At 48.1% G+C, this 11,636-nt stretch overlaps 1 protein-coding gene across 1 annotated transcript; it reads right to left on the bottom strand.

Moving 5' to 3' along the window:
* Window positions 1–6,506: 6,506 nt before the first annotated feature.
* LOC128731265 (cationic amino acid transporter 2-like) lies at window positions 6,507–8,676 on the bottom strand. The gene is made up of 3 exons (XM_053824371.1): window positions 8,322–8,676; window positions 7,227–8,249; window positions 6,507–7,157 (listed from the first exon to the last, which is right to left on the bottom strand). The coding sequence occupies exons 1-3, from the start codon at window positions 8,674–8,676 to the stop codon at window positions 6,763–6,765; spliced, it is 1,773 nt and encodes a 590-aa protein (XP_053680346.1). The 3' UTR covers window positions 6,507–6,762.
* Window positions 8,677–11,636: the final 2,960 nt, after the last annotated feature.

Raw genomic sequence — 11,636 nt, 5'->3', positions numbered from 1 at the left:
GATCACCAAACAGTGTGGAACGTCTCGTCCAGTGTCCTACGTTCCTGCTGCTGTATCCGTGAAAGGATAGCGCACGGTACCGTCGTCGTCGAACTCCACACGTCGCACGGCAACTTCTGCGTCTTATCGTCGTCTGCTACGACGCCTTCGTGTAAGACGCAAGCAAACCGTTATCTGCGGCACCTGTCGGCAGGAGAAATGGAACAAGAATTGAATTGCCTATCAAACCTACACCGTCGGGCGGCTCGGCTTCTACCCTTGGTATGTTTGCGAACGTATATCTTCAATTAGGTTATCTACACTGATTGGCATGCTGCACAGGCGCCTGACCCACCTGGCATCCCCGCGGGCAACTTCGAAGTCTGAGTCCACCCTCTCACAGGGAAAGACCGGACGTACCGCAAAATGGCACGTGACGGGTGTCTTCGGAAGGCGAAAGAGTGCGACTCGCTCAGTCAGCTGTTTCAGCCCAATTGCTGACCAATCCGTGCCACAAACAAACAAAAGCGACCCATCGCTCGAGAAAGAAATGAGCTCAATCATCTTTACTTTTCTAGGCTAATGCTACCTGATAAGCGTTAACCTTCACTGGGGATCGGCTAATAAGCTGAGCACTTCAAGATGGCGTTCTACCCGAACGCTCAAGATGCCAGTGACAATGGCTTCGGCATCATTTGACGGATGATGTCTTCCGTTTTGCATACAGCGATAAGAGCCAGCCATCGTTGGCGTCATGCGACGTCTTTTGTCAACGCACCCCACCCACCAGGACCACCAGTACCAGCACGAGCAACCAGCACGAAGAACGGACCTTCCTTTGCGACAGCAGGACATTTCGGTACAATGCTCTCTCACTCGTCCGGGTTTAGTGATTAGATTAGCACCGAAGCATGACCAGCAGTCAGGCGACATTGCGCGTTTGATAATGGGTTTTGGCAGGATCATCTGCAGATTTCGGTGTCAGCTGGCCTCAGAGGCATGTCAAGATCGCGGACTGATCTCGAACATCGGGTCATGCCAAAGAGCCACGCACGATGCTGAGCAAATTGTTATTTTCAACAACGCTGATCCGTGAAGGACGTCGACGCCCTGTTTGTGCTAACAGCCGTAGAACATACTTTGTAACCGTTCGAGGTGACGCTGCATGTTGTAATGGCAATGTTTGTGCTGTTTGTTAATCGAGAACCTATGTTTTCAAACCAACGTTGGGGTTCAAACTGTTTCGAGTATGTTAACCCTTCCATTGGATTGGTTGATTGATGCATCTTTGTAAAGCTGTTGCATAATAGCGCAGCTTTCAATGAGAAACGATTGATAATTTAAAATGTAGGATTGCGAAATCAACTCTTCTTTCTCTTTCCATCTTTTATGCTCAAGACAGCTCAGCAAAAATAATGCAAACGTTATTAGAAATAATAACAGGCGATAACGTCACCCGCATGGTACATGATAATTCCAACAACCACCAACCGTACGACTGCACGGCCCGTTTGATACTACCGTCAGTGAAATGCACCCCAACCCAGTGTCCTTGACACCGTTTGCGTGCGTTCTAATTTACAGGGATCATCCAAAGCCAGCATCCCGGCCAACAACAACAGGGATCCAAAGCCCGACCGCCAATTGCCGCACGAAAAATCCGGCCCCCAATCTCTAGGTCAGTTTGTTTACATTCGCGTACGGTGACAATTCCGGTACCCGTTCGGTCCAACGATGCCGACGTTAAGTCATGTGGCGCTTCTTCAACCGCATCGCCAATTATATACGAGCCCACCGCGATACGGTTCGCGGGGTTTCACGTTTTCCTGCAATTAAGCCAACGCACGCAGCCCGGCCGGCGAAACCACAAATCGGCCTACTGTGCCGCAGCCTCATCGGTACGCAGCCATTATCGCGAGCGGCCGGTGCGAGGCTGCCAATTTGCAAAAAAGGAAGAGAGCGGCCGGTTTCGAAGGCTGTTTTTCTTAAATATTGTATCACGCTCGCAAGCCATGGCCCTCATGGTGGCGGTTTAGTGGCGAACAGTTTCGCTAATAAGCCACCGTCGCTCGTACACGGTGCGAGCATTAGGCGTGATAACGTTACGCGATTGCACCATGCCCACGCGCACGCTCGCGCACATGTGGGTTTATCGCGCGGGTTTGCGCCGTTGCGTGAGATACGCAACGCTGAGGGTCAGAATTTGGAGGTTATGTTCTACGCTCCCTGGGGGTGGTGATGAGTGCAGCATCTTCCAGATTTGCTGCTAAATCGATTGAGCTTGTGATTGGTTCGTGAAGAAAAAAGAAAAATCGGTGGGCGTCGATGGGTGGGGGCATCTTTGGAAGCCCTTTTTACGTGCCCAGTGCTGTACACTTTCGAACGCACGCAAACTTGAGGTGGTCTGCCGCGTATCAGCTGATTCGATTCGCTCACGCAGGTAGCTCGAGCTGGACGCGAGCGAGGAATGCACGTTGCGCGTTAATTATTACACTTTCCACAGTGAATTTGAAAAGCAGGAATAAAAAAACACACGACTCGTGAACGATCCACCCTAGACGCCGGGTGGTGGTGCCGTTAGTGGCCACTACGCTAGTGGTTCTTTCTCTCTTTCACTTTCGCGCTCAGTGGCTCGCGTCGCTGCACGCATAATCGATGTTGCCATTGAGGAGGGGATGCCGCAGATATGTCATGCGTTTGAGACGTTCGAACGCCACTGGAGTAGGTGCTGTTGAAGGCAACACGTAGATACCGTACTGTTAGGGAGCTCCAACTTGCTTCTCCAACTCCTGCCTCACAGGTGGCATGCTGGTGAGCACCGAAGTAGCAAGGCGGCGGCATGCTCGGGAGGTCAAACCAAACGACCGTGAAAAGCGGACAACATAAGCGCATTAACCCGCTGGTCCCGCTGGAGCTGGCGGACAAGCATGATTATTGATGTGGCGGCGCGGGTCTTATCCAACACGGTCCGAAACTTTCTTCGCTGCGCTTCATTGCACTGCCCTGCGAAGGGTCGTTTGGAAAACTCAAGCAACCCGCCCCCAATACGAGCCAAATGGAGGGCTTGATCCTTTCATTGTGATTTGCAATTTTGGCTTCCGCTCGATTGGAAGCTTGGACAAAAATTTACACAACATGTTACGAATGTGTCTTTTGCTTTGGGAAAGTCACTTGAACAATCGAGAGTCATGACGACACCGGAAGCTTTTTTTAACTTTTTTTGGAATCGATTAAAAAGGGTGCGGTTTAACAATTATGTAACGACCGCGTTGAGGGATTCTTCACCATTTTACTCTCGTTTTAGGACGGTTTCCTGATTCGACAGCTAAGCCGATGTTGGAAATTTAAGTATGGCAGATAAGAGTGAAAGGAAAACGATAGAACAAATAATGGTACAAAAAATACCGCAACGAGTGAAGAGTTGCGCTGGAACTGTTGACCTAAATTTAGGTCCTTCGTATGGTTTCCGCACGGGTCAACACATGGTGTAGTTTCCATTAGCCGACAATTCGTGCACTTTTTTATGTTCTTACCATTCTTGCCATTTCCCCAATATTGTGTTGCTAATAAACGCGTTTGCTTGGGGTATTTTAGCAGGGTTGGAATGGAAGCAAACCGCAACAGCTAGCAGGCTACCGGAAGGGTGGGAAACACGTCCCGGGTATTACGTGTGGAATCAACAGGTTGTGTAATGTTTTCATCTCCTCTGTAGGGCGGATGACAAACGAGAACCAGTGAGTCGAAGAGCGCAGCAGATTGCTTTAGTCGCAATCTCAGCAGTGGGCTAACGCCAGATAAGAAACAGGTTCTTTCATTAGAACCGGGTGCCTGATTCAGTTTATTTGCTGGCTGAGCGAGCGTGTACACACAAATTCCACATTCGTGGCTCATTTAGCATGATGTAGTTGAAAAATAACAACAACAAAGTGAATCTTCGGAATCTCAAAAACTTTGAAATGATTTTAATCGACTTCTGCTTTTCGCTTGGCGTTCCATTTTATGACACCAGATACTAAACGTGAGTCCATAATCTATATCACTCCATCAGAGACATGTACTCCGGAAGATGACATACGCATCGTGTTACGGTCATCATGGGGGCGGTTTTTACGAGGGATGAAAATGGTCGTGATTCAAGACCGCAAGCTTCCGCACCCTTGTCAACAAGTTTGCCTACAGAATTGTACGCAAGCGATAAGAACCAGGAGGTCCTATTCCCTAGCGACAACCTGGAACGGCTGCGACTGCTTCGCTGTTTTGTCAAGGGTTGTTTATCTCACAGCAGGCGTATCTCGTGAGTCAGATGGATGAGGAACACATTGGCTATATTGTACCGATGCCCTCAAGATATCGCATCCATCGTCAGGTGATCACAACTGACGATGGTTTGATGGTTCACTTCGGTATCCTTCGGTAGCTGGACAAGTGTGACTTCAATGTTCTTTTTCGATGATACTAACCGTTTTTTCAGAATGATGCTTGCTGCTTTCTGCTGACAATTAGAAGGTCCAAAATTCGGGTGGTGGATGGTAGAAAACAGGAAGCTAAACACACCCTCACCAACCCTGCGTACGGGTCTTTCTTTTGCACAGGCAAATTAAGATGAAACTACCAGTGGTTGCTTTCGTAGTTGGCACATGTGATGCACGTAAGCGATTTTTCATTCCACCATAACAAAAAACAGGTCGACCGTTGTTTCTTATCACAGGTGACTAATCATACACATCACTTGAAATACGGGGGCAATCAATGCCATCCCTATCACTCACAAGCCGATACAATGGAGGTCCATTATCGGGCAGTATTCTGCATGCAATTGGAAGCAACCCGTGCTGGAATGTTTTCAAACACCACCGTCTATTTAGCACTACTTTCACTGACCGAAACAACACTAATCAAACGTTACGAGCCGTGTAGAACAGCTTTTGTGTTAAGCACGGTTAACCAAATCGCATCTTGCTTCTGGATCGAGCCTAACAGGATTCACTTCCCGATGAATAGCCAGCGAGGATTGAGAGAAGCTTATGTGTCCTTCTTACAGCCGGCTTCACTTTGACCAGATGCTTTCGTCGGAGTACGACGAGCCGAGTGTCCCGCACGCTGTCCAACAACCGTTTGGACTAACGCACCGCACGCAAGCGACTGTATTGTACGAATAGCTGACCACAAATCGAGCACCGAACAGTAGTCTTCGTGCTATAGCTGGCGTGTCAAACCTGTGCAAGTAGCTCGCTTTTGAAAATGGAGCGATAACATGTTCTTCACTTACACCGGAGATCCTTTGTTAATATACCAAATACTAAAATAGATTAAAGGCCTCGATTCATAGTAGCCACCGATCGCCGGCATCGAAATGAGTTCGACAACACTGATGCACTGCAATTCGGATTATGTTTCGTGTTCGCTGCCCCGTCATATGGCTTCCGATCGGTGATGTTTGCAAGCCGTTGAGATTATTCTTATCTGCAAGAATCCTGCGCCCAAGTCAATTGACATTGGCACGATCTAGCAGCAGAGTTCGCGGCGTATGTTGATGATTCTTACGACCCAGAGTACGATGAATCAATTCAAGGTTAGCGTATAGAGGCCTCCACCCAATTGATGGGCCCGCTGCGAGATAAGTTAGCAGTTCAAGTCCGTCCGAGTAGCTTCCTTCTTTTCATAATGATTTCGTTCGCAATTCGGTGGGTCTTTTAGAAGGTTGTGTAAAACGGAGTGAAGCTGTGATACCGAACGTGATTGCTATCGTCAACGTAGGCACTGATGTGTGCAATGTATTCGAGATAGTCTATATTTAGGCGCTATGTTAATATCCCGTTGGCGGAGCTAATTGCATCACGTTCTACATGCAGTGTTTACGATCTCTGTCATGCAGCAATAGCACACTGATGCACCCAAGCACACTGATACACCCCATCCCGGGAACAAACGAGCAACCTGACATTGACACCGAAAGAGAAAGTGAGTCTTACGAACACGCGCGTAACCTTGACGGGCCATGTGCACCTCTCGTTCGAACTCACACGATCACATCTGAGCGAAATAATTTCTCGCTGATGCGAACATTATCGCATCTGCTCCCGTCATTCGAATCACCATGACGTTTTGCCCCGTTCAATGCGTTAATGCACGCATTTGTTGAGTTGTGGTGATTAACGCAGTGCTTGGAACGTGGCTGCATCGTGGCCACAAGTTGAAAGTAGTCCCCACAGATCACCGATCTGGAGCTTGGGCAACATCCTATCGGGCGCGTTCTTGAACCTTTCCAGGTTGATGGTGTGTCGGTGTGGAATGTGACCCAATTTCTTCGTGCGCATTTATTACAAACTAATTGGCTGAGCGCAACACAATAACATCGCCGCTAAACTCAACAATTTATTGCATTCTACTAAACATACGATCGTACAATCGTACAAACAAATTACTTCTACAATGTGTGAGTTATTAGTAGACAAGATCAAGGCGTAAAGATTTTGTCTAACAAAGATGTATCTTTTTGATCACATATTACGCTTCCAAACTAAGCATATTGTTACCGGGAAAACTGCTTACGAACGCCGAACCATGAAGTCTAAAATGCTCCTCCACATACCTAACCTAAAACGGTTCATCTAAGCCCTGTCTTTCTCTAGTGCTAGCGTACATCTACTACCTGCGTGAGGAAGAATGTTGCTCTTTGCATAAATAAGAACGTTGCTGCACAACAACGTCCACGACTCCGAAGTTCTCGAGCGCATCCTAGTGCTTGAGGCCAGAAATGCGATCACCATGATCAAGCCTCCATTAGTGTTTCACAGAAGCGAACACCGCAAACGGGACGTCTAGCTGGCTCTCTGAAAGCGTCTGACTGCCAGAACCCTGCACCGAGTGACGGATGCCATACGAAAAGTAAATGATGAAGCCAACCAGCAGCCACACCAGAAACCGGATCCAGGTCGCTGCATCCAGCTGGAACATGAGATACACGTTCACGAAGATGCTGATCAGTGGTACGAACGGAACGCAGGGTACTCGGAAGGTAAGCTGGCGTTCTTCCGCTGGCTGGCAGGACACGATGAGCGTCAGCAGAGCGGCTACAATCGCACTGGCTGCTAACAACGTGCAAACGAACGGGTGATATCCATTGAGATATTCCTGACCGTGGGCCAGGATCGAGCTGATGACGCTTACGACGATCGCTATGGAAATGGGAAAGATTTCGTTGAGTTGAGCTTCTGAAGGACGTTGAGAAGGATGCTCTAACATACCGTAAATGAGCACGCTTACTTTCACGATGTTGGACGACAGACTGCTCGGTGTCGTGAGACAGGTCAGGTTGAACAGTTGCTTCATCACGGTGGACGATTTGGTCTGCGTGCTGACGATGAAGTTGGTGCTTTGTTCGTACCGCAACACCAGCACGCTCACAGCAACGATCGTGTATGCGAGCAATGTCCCGATTGACATCATGTCGATCAGCTGGTGAAGGTCAAACAACATTGCCATTGTGCCGGAGAACACACCCGACAGGATTGTCGCCAACAGAGGCGTCTTAGTCTTTGGATGGACCGCTCGCAACTGCTTGAAGATGAGTCCGTCCGAGGACATGGCATATAAGACGCGAGGCAGCGGGAACATCGCTCCCAGCGAGTTGGTACAGAGTGAGAAGATCGCTCCAATTGACACGATCCACTTGATCTCCTGCCAGCCAAGATAGTCAAATAAACGTGGGAAAGGTGCCACCGGGTCCTGGAGGTAGTACGGAAGCGCCATCGTCAGGACAGTCGCGACACCGAAGTACGATAGGAAGATGATGACTAGCGAACTGATGATAGCTAACGGAATGTTACGGGACGGGTTCTGGGCTTCTTCGCCGGTTGTCGCGATGCAGTCGAATCCAACGTAGCCGTAGAAACACTTGGCCGCACCGGCCATCACTCCTGCAACACCGTACGGCAGGAATCCTCCGGCACCAATGTTCACGCCTTCAGGGACAGACGTCGGTTGGATGGACCAATTGGCAGGATTGGCTTTAATGCCCACGGAAACCAGCACCACCACGATGACGATGAGATTAACACCTGTGAACAGGTTGTTCAGCAGTGTTGACTCCTTCACACCATACGCAAGCAACGCCGTGATGATCAGCACGACCAGGAAGGAGAATATATCCGGGTATTCTGCCAGAAAGCTTATCCTCATCTGGATGATGTCCTTGAGAGCATTTCCCATGCGATGATCGATCAGTGCATCGATGTATCCGCTTAGACCTCTCGCAACACTTGCCGTACCTGTGGGAAGGACGAGGACAAAAAGGACGATTCAGAATGTGATTCCGCCAAATCAAACCCTTATAAACTTACCGATGATGTATTCGAGCATCAGATTCCAACCGATCGTGAACGCCGCAAACTCGCCTATCGTAATGTAGGTGTAGATGTACGCCGATCCAGCCTTCGGAACACGCGATGCAAACTCGGCGTAGCAGAGTCCTGCGATGGCTGCCGCCAGGGCCGCGATAACAAAGGATATGACCACACCTGGGCCAGCTTGTTCGTACGCGACGGAACCTGCTAACACGTACGCACCCAAACCAAGCGTACTGCCCACACCAAGACCCGTTAGATCCAGTAACGTCAGAACACGGGCTAACTTCGAGTGACTACCGTCGTCATTGTTGGGTTTCTTGCGGCTGACGGCTTTCCAGAAGCATTCCATTTGTGCTTTTCTCGTTCACCGTGCAATCGACAGGCCGAATGTCTGTGTGATTCTAAAGGAACGGAATATTTACAACCATTAATCTCAAACATTGTGTTTGATTGTGTAACTGTAATGCCTCACTGCACACAAGAATTCAAAGCAGCGAATGTCTAAGATCCTCAAGCCAACCATCTGCCTCTAGAATGTTGGATAACAAATCTACGTTGCTAAGGAAAAAAGCTGTCACCCAGAATATAAGCACATGTTAGAGTTTCCCACACCTCCGACAAATCGTTCATGACACAATAATTTATTATTAAGCATCCCGTTATGTACATACTGACGAGTATATGCATTTACGTAAGATCCTGTTGGGCACAGCATTCGACTCGTGCGGCTTTGGAGCAAACCTGGGCGAGTATTTAAACGTTATTCGACACCACCAATCGACAGTTCTTGAGTGCCTTCGTTAGCCACAATAGGCCGCTTTGTTCGGACATGATTTAGACTGCACACCATCCATCAGTGGCGTTTCCGAGAGAAGCTGTTCCAATTTCGCGACCGACGCAATATCAGCATTCAGTGAGACCTCTTTTCCTCGTTAGAAATCGCTGGCAGGATGACGGAGTAACGGAGGAGGGGAGGCAGAGGAGAGGAGGTGGAATGTGTCAAAACAGACAATAATTAAATAAGGCACTCAAACACACGTACATAATCGTCCGCAAATGCCGGTACGGGCCGGATCGTACGCCTGGCTTTATGGCGCGCTGTCGCCATTACTCTTGCGCCGGTGCAAAAATGCGTTCGCGGCCGATTTAAGCGCATTCGAGTGAACTTCCATCCTGTTCCCCTATCGTCGCTCCCGAAACGACAGGGCCATATTCTCTTACTCATCACGCCATTTTCAGTTTACACCCGTGTTCGCACGGCCCACCGTTCACCAAAGTGCACATGCTACCGACCGATGCCATTGACCTAGGGCAAATTATTGGACGAAACACGGTCCGTTAGAGGTCTTGGACATGCATCGTCTCCATCGCGTTCCCTCCCATGGTGATGCCACGCCACTAACCGTGCGAGACAAAAAATTCGGCCCGGTCGCGTGGTTCCTATGATCATGATTTCGTTTGTAAATAATAGCACTATTTATAGCGGGTCTCGCAGTGGGGATGAAATCGAATCGACGCACCTATACCAATGCGATCGCGAGATAACCCTCTCCACCGTACACTACAACGTTACAAACGCTTCTTTTTTATTTATGCTCGCGACCTAGACCTTCAAAGTAACTCTCAAAAAAACCCAGAAAAAGGTTTTGATCCTTCTAAGGTTCGATCCTAATGCCCGTTTTAACGCCTACATGGATGCAATGGTCGAACGTACGCTTTCCAAGTCAACTGTCAAAGTGTGTTATTATCCCTTCACGCAACGCCCATGCGTCATGTGCGTTAGCGCGAAAAAACGTGCGCCACCACGCGCCTCCATCACATTGGTTGAAGACGCACGCAACGGATTGACGCACCGGACGGGATCGTGAATCGAGAGTCGGCAAAATTTATCGTTTATGGTTGCGAATCGTTTATGTAACATTGGTTGAAAAAAAAAACACTTTTGTAGGGTGCGTTTGACCAAGATGCGAATAGCTTCGAGTCGTTTAAATCGGGCTCTCAAAATTCAACACGACACGCTCGCTAATTTGTAAAAATTTCTTTTTGATCGTTCACAAACAAGACGTCATCGAAAACAATATGCTGTATTTTTTTTTTCGCACATGATGTTCCTAAACCACGTACCGTTCTTGAGCCGTAACTATTGATAGAAGCGCTCAGTCTCAGCACAGGAACGAAATTCGTGTATAAAATTCCGGCTCCGTTTTGCGTCACCGTTTTTATTCTTTATATTACACTCCGTTTCCCAGTACTTTATCACTTCACGTTACGCGTACGCCAACGAGCTCGGCAACAGCGGGGAGGAAATTAAAGTCACAATTTCGTAGAACCGAACCGGTGGCCAATGTTAGCGCGACATCCGACTCTCGAAGACTGAGACTATTTTCAGAGCGAAACGGGAAAATATCTTCCTTACCTTCAATTAAAAGATGCCCTCCTTCACGAACACATCGGGAAGGTGGAACATCGCTCAGCTGACTCGGTAGCAGGTACTGCACCCCATTTGCTTCATTTTATATCCGGATGCAAATTTTCACCCACATACACTTACACCCGGTGTGGTGAAGAAATACCATGGCTCGTGCGGAAATCGAGTGGGAATCCAGGGCAGCAGGTGGAAACTTGCGGTTGCTGAACGGCCAAGTTAGCCGTTGATAAAGAGAACATAATGATGTGCGAGATGTGCTGTGCGGGTTGCTGAAAAACAGGCGCATTCACAATGCCAACTGATACGATTATTTTATCTCAACGGACAAGCTATTTCGTCAATCGATGTTTCGTTATAACGTAAGTTCGGTAACCGTACAGAGACACATTTGCTTCAAACATCGATCCCAAATCATCAGCAAATCCCAAAAGATAGAACATACACCTGACGGATATGGAATTCCATAGGGGTCTTTAACCTGTATCTGGAACACCAGAGATTTTATTTTTCATTTTTTTTAAATAATTTTTGATTCCTTACGTTCCTGTTATTTCCAACCAGCTACTTTAATAAAAAAAACATTCGTGCTTGATTTGAGTCATAAAAGCTGGTAATATTTCGTCATCGCCGTAATCTTCAATTCTCACCCCCAATGGTGATGAGTGAGTATTTGACGTCCGAATTCCACAAATCTTCGGTCACAGGCGAAACAATGGCTAGCAGGAAGAAGACGACAGACTGTTTAATGGAGTCTTATCGATGGCGACCTACGGCGCACTCTTTCTTCAATTGCATTGTAAAGCAGTCTGGGAGACGCGCATTTATTGATTGATTTATTGTTCGCTTCGGTCGTCGGTACGTTATCGTGTAACGCAACTTTA

The sequence above is a fragment of the Anopheles nili genome, chromosome 2 (assembly GCF_943737925.1).
Source record: "Anopheles nili chromosome 2, idAnoNiliSN_F5_01, whole genome shotgun sequence".
Lineage (NCBI taxonomy): Eukaryota > Metazoa > Arthropoda > Insecta > Diptera > Culicidae > Anopheles > Anopheles nili.
This window is presented reverse-complemented; position numbering and strand designations above follow the sequence as displayed.

What these genes read in the sequence shown, in the direction of transcription:
- LOC128731265 (XM_053824371.1), bottom strand. Translation starts at nt 8,676, where the DNA reads ATGGAATGCTTCTGGAAAGCCGTCAGCCGCAAGAAACCCAACAATGAC. An exon ending in GATGCTCGAATACATCATCG is followed by an intron (nt 8,250 to 8,321) that starts GTAAGTTTATAA and finishes TCCTTCCCACAG; the next exon opens with GTACGGCAAGTGTTGCGAGA. An exon ending in AGTAAGCGTGCTCATTTACG is followed by an intron (nt 7,158 to 7,226) that starts GTATGTTAGAGC and finishes CCATTTCCATAG; the next exon opens with CGATCGTCGTAAGCGTCATC.